An 18,951-nucleotide genomic window follows, 5' to 3' on the forward strand; every position below is an offset into this window, starting at 1 on the left:
TGGGGCCGGCTGCGGGGAGTGGGCTCAGGGCCGAGCCTGCGGGACCGCGCTTGGGAGGGGAGCCCCGGCCGCGTGTTGGCGGCAGGGCTGTTCACTCGCCTCCGAGGCGGGCCCGGGCCTCAGGACCTGAGCCAGGCCCAGCGGGTGAATGGGGCGAGAACACACCTTCTGCCGCCTGACCTCTAGCAGAGCCGGGTCCGGGCCGCTATTACCGCCTCCCTCCCTCCCGCCGCGGCCGGCCAGCCCAGGTCGAGCCTGGGGGGTTCAACGGTGCCTGCCTGAAGTCACCGCGGACAGAAGTAGATGGCTCATGTCTTCTGCCCAGAGACCATCCCTTAGGAACGTATCTGCAGTGCTGGCACCGACAGCGGGATGGCGAGGACCTGTGCACGCAGCCAGAGAACCAACCAGCCCAGGACAGGTAGATGCATGGGCCAAAGGCCCTAATGTCACGTTCTTGTGTAACACAGCAGCTATCCCTCCTTTGTTTAGATGTATACAAACTATAATAATAGTCCATCCAGTGCTCTGGGCACCCTCCATAGAGACACAGCTATACAGATAGCTATAATTTAAATACACACATCTCTCCATTTCCCCAGATCAGCTTAATTCCACAGCAACAATGTGAATATAAGTGAAATGAATCAACCCCACGTTCAGTCCCCAAAGTCCCACACTCCGCCCTACCCTTTTTCTCTGGACTTAAGGAGAAAAGGTGGTCCCTGCAGTATGCCCTGAAGGCTGACAAAGTTGGGCTGTTTCAGACCTGGGAGGAAGTGAATACCAAAGGCCGAGTGCCCTAACAGAAAAGCCTGCCTGCCAACCGGGACCCCCTCTCTCTTATCTAGTAAAGTACTACAGGTGCTTCCACTGACCACAGCTGTGGCAGTACCTCATGGGGACAACAGCATTTCTTAGGTAGGTCCTAGGAAGTTTAGGGCATTATAGGTCAAAACTAACCTTAAAAACAAGAAAACAGGCAGTCAGTGGAAGTCATAGAGCACAAAATATGCTCATGGAAAAGACGTTGCTTAAAAAGAGCTACCAAAGCCTTCATCAACTGCAGTTTCCAAACAAATTTAATATGTAGGGCATACTGCAGTGTCTAATCTCAAGGTGACAAAGGCATGGGTGACGACTGCAAGGCCTGCACACACACACCCCAAAAAGAGGGGAGGACACTACCTTCTAGCTCTGTGTAGATGGAAAAAGACTAACTTGGCTATAAGCAGCTACCTTATCTTCTAGCAGCAGCCAGGATCTGATTGCTCTGCAGATTGCAAACCCCAGCCACCAAAGGCAGGACCAAACTCAATCAGTGGGTAGAAATAACCTATCCTTGTCTCTTCCGATTGCTTCTCTCAGTCAACCAACGTCACTTCAGTCTTTACATGAACTGAGCCTCAGGCAGTTAGCCCTCATCCATGCCCTAGTTTTCCCCAGACACTAAGTGATAGTCAATGTGGGCGCGGGGACAAAGGAGGTCAGCGCTGGGCCAAATTCCTGGGGGGCTGGGAATTGGGCCCAGACTTTGGGCATGAATTGTCCTCCGCAGGACCCCTGGCTTGGGCTAAAAAAAACCATATACTACACAAGCAATAACCATGTGCTGAATACAAAGCAGCTTCCTTGCCTTGGAGTTGGGGTGGGGGGAGTAAACACTGAAGCAGGGAAAAATGACCTGACCAACAGGTGCCATGGTAATGGAGTTATAATACGGGCAGGCTATGCCCCTCTTCTATTCCTCCCCTCACCATCTGGACAAAGGTGGTAAGAAGTCTATCATCTCTCCTTTCTCAGATAGCATGCCTGTTAGAGAAAGCTCGGGATGTCTCCCCCTTGTTCTTCCCTTGCAGTTGGTTCATTAAGGAAATTTATGGTCATTCCTGCTGTCAAGATAGCCAAATTCACGGCGAAAATGCATATGCCACACAGATTAAGTGGTAAATAATAAACAGGGATGGGTATAATTATATACCTCCTATATTCATTTTATAACCATTTATATCACCAAATAGGGGTTTTATGGGGTATTGTAGAAGTGTGTGTATTTACATATTATTTTAGATAAAAAGTTGTAGAGTAGTTAACTTGGGGCTCACTTTGTTGGTCGCGAGGCGAAGGAAAATGAGCGGTCTAGAGGCTGTAACCAAATAAACGCTCCTTATCACTCCAGCCAGCTCAGTCTTTCTTCAGTCGACCCTGCAACAGTCAATAGCTCCTGATAATCAGTGGAGTGGAGATGGATAACATTGGACCTAAGAGGTGGACTAATGTAATTCTCAGACTAAGGAGGGATTAGGGTTGGGGGCCTGAAGCTTGGGTAAAATAAGGACTAGAGTTAAAAGTAAGTTAAAGGGTAAATCCAAGCGAGAGCACTATACTATGTAGCAATCTAACACTGTCATTTCTATCCATTCCTGACCAAGGGACATGGGATCCTACCCCAGGCACTGTGTGTAACTTTATTCTACATGAATTGTACCTGCCTCTGCTAGATACCTCATGTCTTTCTCTTTTTTACACTTTGTAGCTTGTCATGCCACTAAAGTATCACTGAATTGAAAAATAACTTGAAATAATGTTCTAGAGTGGGTCTTAAAGTTGAAGGGCTTTGCCTATGTCTTGGTTGGGTAATCTGGTGAACAGGATGCAAATTAATGTCTGTATTTGGGACAGGATATGCCCAGGGTTAGATTAACTCTCCTGTGGGCCCAGGGCTATCAAATTTTGTGGGGTGCCTGTATACAAGTCTTTTTCCTAATTTAAAACAAAAATTATCACAATTATGGCATCAAGGCTGTTAATGTTATGCTATACTAAACTTTCCTTTTAACTAACAAAGCCGTTCTTTGGTTACATTTCAGTCTTAAAACATGTAGAAGAGGGGTCGGCAACCTGTGGTATGCAAGATGATTTTGAGCAGCACTCATGTTGGGCCCAAGTCAGGTGGGAGAGGAGCGGGGCGGGGCAGTGGCCACTGCTTGGGGCCAGGAGCAACTCCTGGCCAGAGCACTGGGCCCATGGGATGTGAGAGAGGGAGGGAAGGGGGAGACTTAGCACACCACATGCAAAAGGCTGCCACCCCCTATTTTTGCAGGGCCCCCTTTTGCCCAAGGCCCTGGGCTGCAGCCTCTAAAGCCCCTGCATTAATCTGGCCCTGGATATGCCAAAGATTTGCCTTCAGTTTGCAGGACTCTGCATTTGGAGTGCAGACATGGTAGAGAGGCTGAAGGAAACTGGTGTTCTTCACATGTAATAAGATGATACAAGACCATTCTTTATAAATTGAGACTCTGTGTCTGTACAGTTTAATTCATTATATGGTTTGTAATGTACATTGTACACATTATAATGAATCTGGTTTCTCTTTCCATATGCTGTTCCAAGGTCAGAAAATGTTGGAATGACACTTTACACATTTTACCAGCGTAAATTGTTAGCATCAGATCAAATCCCATGTGACAGTGCTGTGGGATCTAGAAGGATGAAGGAGCATACTACCATATCTAATAGAAACCTGTTGTGTGCTACCTCTAGTACTCTTATGAACCACTGCACATTGTGGTTGCATAATGATCACTGAAAATGGGACTTCTTGACTCTGAAAAGTTAACCCTTAACTGAGAAGTTATTCCGGATTAATTAAATAATGTTGTAGAATCTTAAATCACTTTGTGCAAACAAAGCCAGACTTTCCCAGTTATAGTAAAAGACAAGATAGATGACCACTACGAAGATACTGCTGATATGTTTGTTTTCTTGTGGATCTGTTCAAATGGACTTGGCACATACTGCATATTAGCACCTTTCTTGTCGTGGATATGATTTTTTTTAATTAAATAAAATGTTGGATAAAAATATATTATGTTTGTGCTAATAAATGTTGTTAGAAATATTGATCAGCTTTCAGAGGAAAGTAAGATAATTTAAGCTGTTTTTCCCTGAATATATTTAAAGCATTTGTTGTACTGTCACCCCAAAGTGCATCTGTTACACCTCAATAGAGGCTACTATTTACAAAACAAATAATAAACCCATACAATTATCAAGAAGCTTAATATCTTAGTGTAATAATTTTCTGCATTGTATGTTTATGTATCTAATAAAAATACTATATTTCAAGGTATTAGATAATCCAATATGAAATCAAGTTACATATAACCTCAAAGACAAATGAGCAGCACACCTAGGTATAAAAATCAGTAGTGAAAACACTCTAATGGCCATTATAACCTGGCCTAGTACCTCTCTGGTCACCAGTCGAGTGTGAATCAGTCCAATCGCTCAGTGGTACCTGCTTCCAAGCCCGTTAATGACCCCAGATTGCAATCGTGATGGCTTCTCAGTAATAGTCTTTCAACAAGGTGTTTGTTAAACTAGGTTCATAGTGGGGGCAGATTTCATTAGGGGCAATGGAGGCTTGATTCTCCCCTCATTCATGTTACTGTAAATCAGGAGTGTAACTGCTGAAGTCAGTGTAATTACTCCAACATAAAACTGATGTAAGGGTCTGAATTACAGCTGATTATATTCAGTGGAAAACTCCAATGGGCTCTGGATCAGGCCAAGGAAATTTTGAATTAATATCAGAAAAACATTAACAGTGAGAACCAAGACTGTGGAATAATCGTCCAGTTCTTCCCTAGGGAGGCCCAATGCTAAGGACTTTTCAATCAAGATGCTAAGGTGAAATCCTGGCTCTTATTAAAGTCAGTTGCAAAAGTGCCATTAACTTCAGAAGGGCCAAGATGTCACCCCAAGTATTAAATATATAAAATGTAGACACTTATGTCTGAACTGCCATAAGCACAATTTACCATTATATGCCTTATAATCAGAATAATCATGTTTCTTGGTTCCTCCCTAAAGCAGTCAACTGAAATCAACACAGATAAATGGCCATTGACTTAGAAAATGCTACCACAGTGAGTTTCATTTGGATTAAATCTGCCCTTCAAATTTTCGCTTGCAAAATATGACAGTTCTCCCTTTTACTGTAAGTTTTAAATTTTTTCTAAATAATTTCATGCTAAAATATCAACTTGACCTGATTTTAAAACATTTCACAATCTGTCTCCAACTTTAAAGTCATATGTACAAAAAGCAGTGCAATATAAAATGATTCACTCTTGAAAACCCCTTGAGTGAGAGTTTTCCCCAAGAAAACCGTGAAAAAATCTCCTCCCCTTCATTGAGCCAGTACTGTTACTTGGTATCTTTCATTTGCAGCAAGTAAGTAGAAATCACTCTCTACTTAAAGCTTAGTGCCTATATAGTTTCTCTTTCCTAGAGGACTGCGGCATTGAATAGAGAGCCATTGAAAAAACCCCAATGATAGTTAGGCTAATGATAATGGAAATACCAATTGAACCAACTGTTTGACAGAGAGAGGGAAATGATGAAGAAGCTAAGAGCCAGTTTTGGCGTGCATTCATGTCCATAAAGATGGCTTCCATTTGGAAGTGTGTGCCAATGATTCCACATACATGGAAAAGCTGGTGGCTGTGCCCTGCAACAGAGTCAAAAATATTTAACAATACATTTCTCTGGATTTCATTAAAATACACCTATGACAGCTTAGCAAGTCTTATGTGCAACTGTTAGTGACTGCATCTACTACCACATTCTATGTATTTTACTAATTTAGATAACTCGTGATGCTGCTAATTTAAGGAAATTGTCCATTTTGAATTTCACTGGAAACTACATGCTAAGGAGGACTAGGCTAGATCACTGCTTGGATGGGAGACCACCAAGAAACACCTATATGCTGCAAGAAATGGTATTGGTGAGTCAGTCAGTCAGTCTTCCACATCGGTACTGTATAGTATGGCACAAGGGTGCAGTTTTTTGAATGACAAAGGACCACTTTGTAGTCATTAAAGATCCTATGAAACTTCCTGAAACAGCATGTCATTGGAGATGGTTTCTTGCACAACTATGCATAGCTAATCTAATCTTAAGCGTAAAACAGTGAATGCATCTAGACTTCCTGAATCAAGATTCTACTAGGTGCTCCTGACATATTACAGCCCTCACGAGATGCCCAAGCTTCTGTGCTCTTAAATGCTGGAAAGAAAGAATAGTAAAGGCAAGAATCACTTTCTGCACTCACCAATATAGTCAAAACGTCCCGGTGCAAGTCTCTCAGGTAGATGCGCAGCAAAAATGAAACAAGTGAGGAAGGCAAACACACAGTGCTTGTAGTGAACTGGGATTACACTTTCCATGCAGCTCTCCTTAGTACACAGATATAGCTGTGATATTAAAAGGAAAAATTACTTGTGGGTACCAAGAAAAGGAAAGTTAGAGAACTGCTGAAGAATACCTCTAGATTGGGGCCAGATTTGCTGCGCTGCTAATGTCACTTTCTGGCCTCTTAAGGTGGCTGGTGGAGTAGTCACCCCGCACAGCAGAATTCTCCACTAGCAGAAAGCTTGCATGTGCAGTTCCCCTGCCTCCTGTGCTAGTCACCTCCAGTGTAAGCAGATTGGGGCTGTTGCACTGGCATTCAAGCATTGCAACCTAGGTAGGATGGACAGTGAAGTGGGTGTGGCTTTATCTGAGTCTGATTTACCACTGGTTTAAGGTCCCTAAGAGCCCATATGCCAGTGTTGTAAATTAAAGCCTTTTTCTTGGAGCTTCAGTTTAAACTGTGGCTAGGAATCAGGTAGCCTCAAACAGCTCCTGTGCCCTCCCTGCTGGGACACAGTGGAGAATCAAGCCCAAGCTGCCTATATTTAACAGGGCTTTCTTGTCTGTCTGTTGCATGTTTCCAAAGGAAACACCACCTATCCCTGTAGCCCTATATATCAAGATGGTGAGGCTCTGCCATCTTTGACTGCTAATCTTCAGTATGAGGACTAACGAATGCCACTTGCTAAGGTTGGAGTATTGCTTGCTGGGAACTGGAACACTGCATGCAGGACCCAGTCATAGATATGAGAGCAGGAGCAATCATCTCCATTTTATGCAAATTATGGTCCAAATATGGATGTCCTTAGTCAGATTTTGCTCAGACAGAATTCCCACCAAGTCCAAAAATTGGGCCAAGGGGCAGCTTTTGGGCCCATGGTAAATTGCCAATATGAATGCCCCTTTCCGAGCACAAAATAATCTGTACATCAGTAAATATTTGCCAAAAATAACCAAACATTGTTCGCTGGCTGATGGTTTCCCTTTGGCAAAAAGTCTGTATATGTTCCTAAATATACTCAGTCTGATGTTAATAGTTGATGGTTGCTTCATTGCAGGAAGCAAATGTATTTTTATGGCATCTTAATAAAAGTTAAGTGTTCAAAGCCTACCCTGTAGAAGAGAGGGATGCTGTCGAATAGGTACGGATACACAAAGGCCAGCATGCGAAGAGTTTTACTGAGCCTGGGCTGCTGCACTTCGGAGAACCTACATAAAAAAAAGCATTTCAAATTAAAAAATTAAGGCAAATAAGGATTGCACAACTCCCAGGGATATTTTCAAAGGAACTGTGGCTTGCAGAACGTGCTTTTTATGTAAGCTTTTTGCCTAGGCCATTTTTTCATAGCTGTTGTAATCTATAGTAGCATACAAAAATCCAGAAGTGGGACTGGAGAAATGAAAGTCAAATTACAGCCATTCTCAATTTGTTTTTGCAACTAAATATTGAAGAACATATGGTGGATAAACACACCACATAAATGTCCAGATTTGTTCGAACTAGGGCCTTGTTTATAGTTTGTCAATCAGCTGAATTATGCAAAGACTGATCAAGACTATGGGCCTGGCCCAGTCCTACTGAAGTCAATGGAAAGATCCCCATTGCCTTTACTATGCAATGGATCATGCCATTTGAGACAGGGCAACCACAATAGTTTTCCACTAAACACCATCAGTTTCCCACTTCCTCTACCCTCCTTGGCTCTCATGTTGTATGCAAGTCAAATAACAAATTGAAAATAGTGCCAGATTCAGCTAATACTGGAGCATAGCAAGCCAGTCATCATTAATAATAAGGAATAATGAACGGAGTAGAGGGACATTATGATTCTACAGCTCAGCAGACCGTTCCATGCTGGGCCTCCAGCCTGATTGCTAGTAGTGTGGTGTGATACTGTGTCACTGAGGTGACAGAGTCCCACATAAACAGGCACTGGGAACAGTGTTGGAATTGCTGGTTCCATGTATGGTTTAGTACAACAATCTTTCCAATTGTTTTCTGCAAGCCACAGTGGAATGAGCAGCTTATTGAGGATCCTGTAGTCATTTCCATGATGGCTGAATCAGACAAATTTATTTCCCAAATTACAAGATTCTTACCATTTTGTAAAATCATAGAACAGAAAGCAAATCAGACACAATTTTCTAAGCTCTTATTGACTTAAATTGATGTCTTTTCTAGATATAGATTAGCGTGCCTCAGGCTCTTCAACACAGACTCTGAGAGCAACTTTGGAAGTATGAAATCTTTTTACATCATCTTGGCGCACATTTCAAAGCACTGTTAATGGCCCAAGGCATAACACTAAGAAAGTATTTCCTTTAAAACAACATATATCATACGTCATCAGGAAAAAACAGCATTTACTTCTTCAAACAGTTGCCGAAATTAGTTATTTTGACCTCTTGAGTTTTTGTACTGCTTGATCACAAGGCTAAATATTGAACTCAGTGTGGTCATAAGAAGAGATCTATTTATATTGGATTAGAAGGCTTTGTAAGGAATGCAGCATTCATGCTGTGGTCACTTACGTTCATTCATTAAGCTGAATCACAGTTTCAGTTTACAGTGCATTAAACATGTCTCAGAATACTTCTTTTACATCCAACCAAGATTTTGTAAATGTAGCATTTTAGAGACTACACAAAAATATCAGCTAAAATCCAAAATAAAATAAAATACAAATAAATGTGGCCCTTATTACCTTTCCATGATATCACTGTTATAATGGAGATATGGAGCACCAAGCCTGTTGGTTACAATCATATGGTAAATGAGAAGGAAAGGATATGTTTGGGTGGAGAAATGTAGGCTGGAATTTGTTAACACAATGAAGAAAATTGTTGGGAAACACTTTATACTTTGTTGGTGAAAAATCTAAACATAATTTAACAGGCCTCAGCAAATGTGCAAAGAACTGAAAGAAATGGTAATTGTGCCAAAAAGGACGGTTAGAAAGACCCCATACCTTTCAGCAGAAAGAACATGTTCAGAGGTGACTTTCATTTATTTGAACGAAGAGCTTGAGATTTCAAACCGACAGAATCAGAAAGAGACACAGTATTACGTAGTGGTATACACACAAAGTTCATAGACTAATGGGAATGGTAAATGCAGTGTATTACAATTCTATCCAGGGCAGAAATCCAGCTGGACTATCTAGTGATCACAGACACTTCACTTATCCCTTCGAGTCAGATTCGTCTTTATGTCTGATATGGCAGTCACTGCACACATACAACTCCCAGTGCAAGGAGCCCAATTCATCTTGTGTCATTTCTAAAGTGGGTGTAAACTGACACCACACTGATCTGGTAACATTGAGCACCCAGTTTGCCTTGGTGCAAATGAAGATGCCAGTTGCAGGGCAATGGTAAGTCTGGCCATATGGCAGGCACACCTCTGTGTGATTTTCTCATGGATTGAGCAGAAAAGGCCTGATTTTTACAAATGTTTCAACTTCACAGGCAAGGCCACTGGGAGGTTATGGGCACACGTCTTTAATAGTCTGTGTTTTCACTTGAATTGTGAAAGATATGCTCCCTTACCATTAAGAATTTTCAACAACAAAAGAGCTCAATTACTACCAATGCTACCTAACATGTACACTGGAAGGAAGTGAAAAGAGTTCGGATCTGGGAGGGAGACTCAAGAGCTATTGTTGTACTTATCACCACACAATGGGCCCAGTCCGGGTCCCCCTGACTTCGGTAGGAATTTTGCCACTGAGTTCAGCGCAAGTAGGATACGGCAGTTTCTTTTTCACAGCCATTCATTTGTAAACTGCATGTGCATTTGTCTGACAATTACTGCAGGGTACAGCCCACTGCCTTCACCCCATATACACTAATAAAGGAATGAACACACAGTGCCCATTGGTTTTGTATTTGCATTTTATTTATTTTAAAACTAAACCAAAAAAGAAAGATGGGGAGTGGACAATACAGATGGGGAATGAATCCAGATGATTTCCAGCCCCAACATTCCTGGAAGAAAGAAATGGAAGCCTCAGTTAAAACTATTGTTTGCAACTCTCGATACTTCGGGCTATTTAGTTGTGTGTGAGTGGTTTCTCATGACAGACTCAGCTATGCTCTTCTACCTTTCATTTATTTTAAATTCCTAGAAGAAAAGAGACATAAGCCTTGATAAGTTCTTGAGTGGTGTAGGGCAAATGGAGGCTACATGGGAGGGAAAGGAAGGTTAAGCATGGGGTAGGTATAGTATAGCAAGAGTAAGCCTCAAATCTCCTTCATGTCTGCTCCCTTTTATGTGGTGTGTTTACATGCAGTGTGTTGAGTGGGTGTGTCTCAATGCTAATTTGGGTCTTAACTGTGCACTTCTCCCTCCACTCTTATTCTTGCTAACTTGGCAGCCGCACAGCAGTGGTTTCATTACTGCAAATTCAGGTTCCCCACTACTCCTTGTCCTTGTGCTTATACATGCAGCACTCTTGTGCTCAGGTCATCTAACGCTCCCTGCCAACTTCTCAGATCATTTAACACTCCCTGCAAAACAATTCTGTGTTAACTATCCGACTTCCTTAGCAATGAACTAGATACTTACTAGTGCTCTTCAAATCAGATGTGAAGCTGGCCGCCAACAAAGTTCTGACACAGTTTGGACCTGTCCGTGAAAGCCTGTAGTAAGCTCTGCAGACTTCAGAGCATGATGATGATGATCATTGGCTTTCTTTTTATCTGCCTTGTAGCGTGCTGAGCTTCAGGTGCAAGGATAGACTCCATTCCATCCTTCACGTCATCATGCTACCCATTCAAATACTGCTGTGCTACCGACCATTTGCCCCACATTTTTCTACTTCTTTTTCACAATGTACAAATCTACATTTACTTCCATTTCTGAAACACAACACCAGTTCTGCAGCCCTGGTGTCTGGCAATAATCCATGGGATTTTATGTTCTGGGGAAAAAAGTTTAAGTGAGATACACACAGTCCAGAAATACTTGTTTTCTTCAACATGTTCTGTCTTTTGCTAGATCCATGTGGGAATCCGAAGGGAGATTTCCAAGTTCTCAAACATGCAAGATATCTTGAGGTTTGACTGTTGCACAGACGTTGATTCAGTGGGTGAGAAGATATGGGAAGAAGTAGGAAGTTCTCAGTGAAAGTCAAAAATATGTTTGTTTTCAGTCATTTATATACACATCCACATTTGACAATTCAGTGTTCGTACAATACATAAAAGGGAAAAATGCTATATTACTGACTTACTAACCAACTATTCAGTATTAAAACAGTTTCCTGAGATGCTGATAAGAGCTGGTACAGTAGGTTTATACAACACTAACTTCTTTCTGATGCCCATGATAAAGTTGCTGCTTTCATCAAGAAGTTGCATCTTCATGCTGATACATTGATTCATATTCCTATTGATCTTCATGAGGAACAGTATGAAGCGGTTAAGATGGAATGGTACATAGAATTATAGAAATATAGGCCTGAAAAGGATCTTGAGAGGTCATCTATTCCAGCTCCCTGTGCTGAGGCAGGACCAAGTAAACCATCCTAGTCCCTCCCTGACAGGTATTTGTCCAACCTGTTCTTGAAAACTTCCAATGATGGGGATTTCACAACCTCCCTTGTAAGTCTATTCTAGATCTTAACTATCTTAATAGAAAGTTTTTCCTAATATCCACCCTAAATCTCCTTTGCTGCAAATTAAGCCCATTACTTCTTGTCTTACCTTCAGTGGACATGGAGAACAACTGATTCCTGTCCTCTTTATAACAGCCCTTACAAATTTGAAGACTTAGCAGGTCCCCCCCCAGTCTTCTTTTCTCAAGACTAAATATGCCCAGTTTTTGTTTTTTTTAAATCTTTCCTCACAGGTCAGGTTTTCTAAACCTTTTCTCATTTGTGTTTCTCTCCTCTAGACTCTCTCCAATTTGTAATTTGTCCATAGCTTTCCTAAAGTGTTGCACCCAGAATTGGACACAATACTCCAGCTGAGGCCTCACCAGTGCTGAGTGGAGAAGGTCAATCATCAACCACATCTAACTTACAACACTCCTGTTAATACCTCCGCAGAATATTAGCCTCTTTTGCAACTGCATCACACTGTCGACTCATATTCAATTTGTGATCCACCGTATCCTTTTCAGAGTTCTACCACCTAGGCAACTATTCTCCATTTAGTAGTTGTACATTTGACTTTTCCTTCCTCAGTGAAGTACTTTGCACTTCTCTTAAGTGAATTTAACCTTGTTTTCAGATCAAATTCTCTAATTTGTGAAGGTCGTTTTGAACTCTAACCCTGTCCTCCAAACTGCTAGCAACCCCTCCAATCTTGATGTCATTCACACATTTTTTGAGCATACTCTCCACTCTATTATCCAAGTCATTAGTGAAAATATTGAATAGTACCAGACCCAGGACTGACCCCTGTGTGACCCCACTAGATAGGTCTTCTCATTCTGACAGTGAACCATTGATAACTATTCGGAGTATGGTCTTTCAACCAATTATGCACTCACTTCATACTAATTTCATCTAGCTCACATTTCTCTAGGTTGCTTATAAGAATGTCAAATGGGACTGTGTCAAAAGCCTTATTAAATCAAGATACATCATGTCTACTGCTTCTTCCCAACCACTAGGCCAGTAACCCTGTCAGAAAAGGAAATTAAGTTGGTTTGGCATGATTTGTTCTCGACATCCATGTTGGCTATCCTTTGGAACCCCATTATCCTCAAGGTATTTACAAACTGATTGTTTAATAATCTGTTCCAGGATCTTTCCTTTCCTTAATTTGATACCTAAATTTGATCTTTCCTTTCCAGGATCTTTCCTTTCTAACGCTCCCTGCCAACTTCTCAGATCATTTAACACTCCCTGCAAAACAATTCTGTGTTAACTATACAGACTTTCTTAGCAATGAACTAGATACTTACTAGTATATCATGTATCAAATTTAGGCTGACTGGTTTATAATTCCCTAGGTTCTCTTTGTTCCCCTTTTTAAATATAAGTACTATGATTGCTCTTCTCCAGTCCTCTAGGACCTCACCTGTCTTCCATGAGTTCTCAAAGATGATTGCTAATGGTTCCAAGATTGCTTCAGCTAGATCCTTAAGTACCCTAGAATGAATTACATCAGGCTATGCCAACTTGAATGCATCTAACTTATCTAAATAGTCTGTACCCTGTCCTTTCCCTATTTTGGTTTGTGTTCCTTCCGCCTTGTTGTTAATATTAACTGTATTGAATATCTGGTCACCATTAACCTTTTTAGTGAAGACTAAGGCAAAATAATCATTAAACACCTCAGCCTCTTTGATGTCATCAGTTATTAATTCCCCTTCCCCACTAAGTAGAGCACCTACACTTTTCTTCATCGGTCTCTTGCTCCTAATTTATTTAAAGAACCTTTTCTTATTGCCTTTTATGTACCTTGCTAGGTGTAACTCATTTTATGCCTTAGCCTTTCTTTTGTACTCCTCCTTAACAATTTGTTCGTGTTACCACTTTTTGTAGGATTCCTTTTTTATTTTCAGTTTATTAAAGAGCTCCTGAAGGAGATATATTGGCCTCTTACTATGCTTCCTATCTTTCCTTTGCATCAGAATAATTTGCAGTTGTGTGTTTAATATTGTCTCCTTAAGAAACTGCCAGCTCTCCTGAATGGTCTTAGATTTTCTTTCGATGGAACCTTACCTACATTTCTCTGTTTTTGTTACAGTCTGCTTTTTTGAAGTCCATTGTCCTTATTCTGCTGCTCTCACTCATTTCATGGTCACTTTCACCAAAATTGCCTTCCACCTTCAGATTCACAACCAATTCCTCCCTGTTGGTCAGAATCAACTCTAAAATGGCTCTTGACCTGGTTATATTTCCTCCACTTTTTGAAACAAAAAGTTGTCCCTAATACATTCCAAGAACTTATTGGACATTTTGTGTTTTGCTATATTACTTTTCCAACAGTCGTCTGAATAGTTAAAGTCCCCCATTAGTACCAGATTTTGGGTTTTGAATATTTCTGTTATTTGTTCTAGAAATGCCTCATTCGCTTCTTCTTTCTGATTTGCTGGTCTATAGAAGTCCTACCATGACGTCACCCCTATTTTTTCCTCTTTTATCTTCATTCAGAGATTTTCAACTGGTTTGCCTCTCACCTCCTTTTAGATCTCAAAACAAGTGTATATATTCTTGATGTCTAATGCAACACCTCCTCCTTTTTTTCTCTGCCGGTCCTTCCTGAACAATCTATACCCCTCTCTACCAACATTCTAGTCATGAGATTTATCCCAAGTCTCTGTGATGCCAATTAAGTCATAATTTAGCTTGTGTACTAATATTTCCAGCCCCTCCTGTTTATTCCCCGTATTTCTTGCATTTGTGCATAGACACATTTGTTAAAGGCTTCAAGTACACTGAGGAATCCTACCAGGACCCAAGTGTCTTCCTCCATTTTTAGTTATTGCAAGCGAAAATGGCTGCCACCTGCTTAATGTCCCATCCGGACAGGTTAACATGGAGCTGTTTGTAATCTGGAGCTGCAGGCTGTTTGATGGTAAAGGCCACAGACTTAAATTTTGTTGGGATTAATAACCAGACCCATGCAAGCTACTTTGCCGATTACAACCAGTTCAATATTAATCTGTCCTGTGGGACATGGAGCAATACTTGGGCAGTGTCAGACAGTGCTGACGGATGCACAAAAAATGTGGATGCTCGTATAGCAGCAGCCATGGTTCAGACCCTTCAGTGGCTTCTGTGGGGACATCATGACATCAAGCTTTCTACCAAGCTACTGGCCTACAGAATGACAGTTACAGCAACTGTTGCACGTAAGTGAAACATGGGCGCATCAGAGGGCTGAAGATCACTGGACTGACGTTTCTGATGTCCGTTGGCTCCATCAGCTGCTCCATATCAAGTGGCAGGACAAGATCAGACATGAGGATTTTCAAAGCCAAATCCAACAACCGTGTCCGTCAGCACTGGTTCAGTTTCGGCAGCTTTGTTGGTATGGGCATATCATAAGAATGGAAGACCGATGCATGGTTGCATCCAATGAATGCTGCTGCCCTCCCAGTGACCATGTGGGTGGCCATAGCTCCGGTGGCATGACAAGGTTGCCAGTGATAGACAGAAGCAGAATATACAACCAGACAACCTTAAGCACCATGCCAGAGATTAATCGCTTTACAAGGAGGCCACATCCCTTTGGGATTTGCCAAGATGATGATAAAGTGCAAATGGCCTCAGTATGAATCGACCTGAAATTATTACAGCTTATTATTGCAACTGTATCATCTTTTACTCACTAAAGTGATCTATGTGCCTATGAAAGTTAGTGCCCAGTACTTTTGGAGGAGTGGAAATACACAGACACACACTAACATACCTGCCAGCTATTGGTAGATGTGATTTTTCTGTGAATGATCATAAAATCTATGGAAGATGTGGGTAGTCCACGACTGCATTGGCACTACTGTAAATGTTTTTTTAACAAGACAAGAGCGATTCATAGGTGGCTGCATTTCTAAATGTGTTCAACTGCATTGCTTCCAACATCATCCATTACACAGTTTGGACCAAATTTTGCTCTGTTACAACAACTCATACTGATTTTGAAAGGTTGCATTGCTTTAACGCAGCAGAATCTGGTCCTTCAGCTGTAGCAATAATTCAGATTACTGAAGGTGTTAGTACTGTTGTACAAGGCACTGATGAGACCTCCTCTGAAATACTGTGTGCAGTTCTGGTCCCCCATGTTTAAGAAAGAGGATTTCAAACTGGAACAGGTGCAGAAAAGGGCTACTAGGATGATCTGTGGACTGGAAAATCTGCTTTATGAGAGGAGACTCAAAGAGCTTGGCTTGTTTAGCCAAACGAAAAGAAGGTTGAGGGGAGATATGATTGCTCTCAGTAAATACATCAAAGGGATAAATACCAGGGAGGGAGAGGAATTATTTAAGTTCAGCGCCAATTTGGACACAAGAACTAATGGATATAAATTGGCCATCAGGAAGTTTAGACTTGAAATTAGATGCAGGTTTATAACCATCGGAGTGAAGTTCTGGAATAGCCTTCCAAGGGGACCAGTGGGGGCAAAAAACCTAGCTGGCTTCAAAACTGAGCTTGATAAATTTATGGAGGGGATGGTATGATGGGACAGCCTAGTTTGGCAATTGACTGATCTTTGACTACTGGTGGTAGGTATGCCAATGGCCTGTGAAGGGATGCTGGAGGGGACGGGTTCCGAGTTATTACAGAGAATTCTTTCTTAGGTGTCTGGCTGGTGAGTCTTGCCCATGTGCTCAGGGTTTAACTGATCACCATATTTGGGGTCAGGAAGGAATTTTCTCCCAGGGCAGATTGGCAAAGACTCTGGAGGGTTTTCACCTTCCTCTGTAGCATGGGGCACGGCTCACTTGCCGGTGTATTCTCTGTACCTTAGTCTTTAAACCATGATTTGAGGACTTTAATAACTCAGTCAAAGATTAGGGGTTTATTACAGGAGTGGGTGGGTGAGGTTCTGTGGCTTGCGTTGTGCAGGAGGTCAGACTAGACGATCATGTTGGTCCCTTTGGACCTTAGAGTCTATGTGTCTATTCTCTGTTCTATGAAATCAAATGAGATTTACTGCTGCCATTGAACGCTACATTTCCGGTGTGGTGCTGAATGCCTTAAAATCCCAGTGACTCAATCAGGCCCTAAAATTCTCTCTCATTTTCTCTCCAACCTTTCCTATTGGAGCAGGCTCTCTGCCCCTCGTGTGGCTCATACACCTTTTGGGGATGCAGTCGTGAGTGTGCCACTTACACAAACAAGGAAGAGTACTTTGATGAAGAGACGTTCACAAAACTATGGATTTTACGGAACTGCGCACTCCTAGTGTATTTCACTAAACATTACGCCCCTGAGGAAAGCGATTCTGCACCACAGGGTGGCATTGCTCTTCCTCTGCAGTTGTGGGCCTGAGCCTAGAAGGAAAAAAGAAAGGAGAGAGACAGACAAAAAGGAAAGGAATAGATGGAGAGTCTTAGAATCATAGAATATTAGAGTTGGAAGGGACCTCAGGAGGTCATCTAGTCCAACCCCCTGCTCAAAGCAGGACTAACTTCAGCTATATCATCCCAGCCAGGGCTTTGTCAAGCCTCATCTTAAAAACCTCTAAAGATGGAGATTCCACCACCTCTCTAGGTAACCCATTCCAGTGCTTCACCACCCTCCTAGTGAAAAACTTTTTCCTAATGTCCAACCTAGACCTCCCGCCCTGCAACTTGAGACCATTGCTCCTTGTTCTGTCAACTAACCAAGTCATTCCTGGCTAGGGTGACCAGATATCCCGATTTTATAGGGACAGTCCTGATATTCGGGACTTTATCTTATATAGGCGCCTAATTACCTCCCACCCCCGTCCTGATTTTTCACACTTGCTATCTGGTCACCCTATTCCTGGCACAGTATAAGTGGAAGTTGCATACTACTGCAGTTCATTTGACAGGGAAGCTCTATTTTGCATGAATGACGTTAGGGAAATACATAAAAGCTTCTGAGAAGAATTCAACATCAACTGCACAGAAATATTCTCTGATGTTATTATATGTTTATTATGAACAATAGAGAAGTTACCTACTCGCAGAGGACAACATTGCACTGCTGATTGTGAAGCAACAGAATGGTGTGGTAGGAAGAGGAAGATGTCTCTGGGACTGAAAAATGATTACTAGGACAAGAGCTATTATCCCATCAGAGATGGCAATTAGACATCAGTGCATCTGATTCTCCAGTCAGACTGCTGTAAATCAGGAATAATATTAGAGTCAATGGAATCGCACTGATGTATAGTTAGAGCAGATTCAGACCCAATAACCACATTTTTTGGTTATTTGGGAACTTTTTCTGATTTGTTAAAAAGGTGACATTGGATGGCTTCATCACTGATACAGTTGACACTTTAGCGTTGCTGAGACAATAGGAACTAATGTTGCACTGTGTTATCCGATTTGTTTAGGGATGTAGAAGTTTTTACACAACCATATCTACTATTCTGCAATTGGGTGATGCTGGCATTTCATTTTGTAAGTTAAAAAGAATTTAAAACAGGTTAAAAAACCACTCTGGGACTGGTGTAATGTCATTGACATTTCATAAATGTGTTAGCCTGGTAATACTTAAAATGGTAAATGGTAGCCTTAAACCCGTCACCTGCCTTCATGTGTCTAACAAGACAATAGAAATCAAAGTCAAACAACACAAAAGAAGAGGGAAAATAGACAAAAGAAGAAAAAAGGAGCAGGAAAAAAAGGCAAGACAAGTGGGAGGTTTAAAAATATCAGTTCCTAATTCTGCAATTCACATAATACTTTAGTACTAAAATTAAAGAGGGTGCAAACCTGCTGCCTTGACTCTAGTGAGTAGTCCTCTGCACTACCCCACTGAACTCAATGGAGCTACTTCTGTGAGTAAGAGTGGCTAGATCAGGACCCATCTGGGACACCCCGGCTTTGTGGCGTGCTTTTTGGTTGATCCACGTACTGCTGGGCTATCAGTTTGTTCCCCTCTGGAGTTGCTTTTTTTCTCAGCTACAGCAGAATCACCTATGCCAGTGTTCTGTTTTGCTTTGGTTGACTGGCATCCTTTTGTCTGCGAGAGATGGTGGAAATAGCAAATTTCTATTTTGCTTTGATGCTTTATCTTTTGGAATTCAGCTCTCCCTATTCTGTGGCAATAGCATTTCAATCACATTTACATGCCAGCGATGGTCCCAGGTCAGAAA

The 18,951-nt window shown here is 41.7% G+C and overlaps 1 protein-coding gene across 3 annotated transcripts in view; it reads right to left on the minus strand.

The window, feature by feature from the left end:
- Positions 1-3,040: 3,040 nt before the first annotated feature.
- PAQR5 (progestin and adipoQ receptor family member 5) overlaps positions 3,041-18,951 on the minus strand; it is a 31,206-nt gene continuing 15,295 nt past the window's right edge. For all 3 annotated transcript variants that reach the window (XM_067555495.1, XM_067555494.1, XM_067555493.1), the window contains exons 6-9: positions 8,907-8,951; positions 7,314-7,410; positions 6,122-6,263; positions 3,041-5,515 (exon numbers count right to left, since the gene is read on the minus strand). In XM_067555495.1, the coding sequence (XP_067411596.1) occupies positions 5,268-5,515; positions 6,122-6,263; positions 7,314-7,410; positions 8,907-8,951 (532 nt within the window). In that variant the 3' untranslated portion in view covers positions 3,041-5,267. The remainder of the gene's footprint in view (positions 5,516-6,121; positions 6,264-7,313; positions 7,411-8,906; positions 8,952-18,951) is intronic.

Source organism: Emydura macquarii, unplaced genomic scaffold (assembly GCF_026122565.2).
Source record: "Emydura macquarii macquarii isolate MOO-44397 ecotype Brisbane River unplaced genomic scaffold, CSIRO-AGI_Emac_v2 contig_1644, whole genome shotgun sequence".
NCBI classification, from domain to species: domain Eukaryota; kingdom Metazoa; phylum Chordata; order Testudines; family Chelidae; genus Emydura; species Emydura macquarii.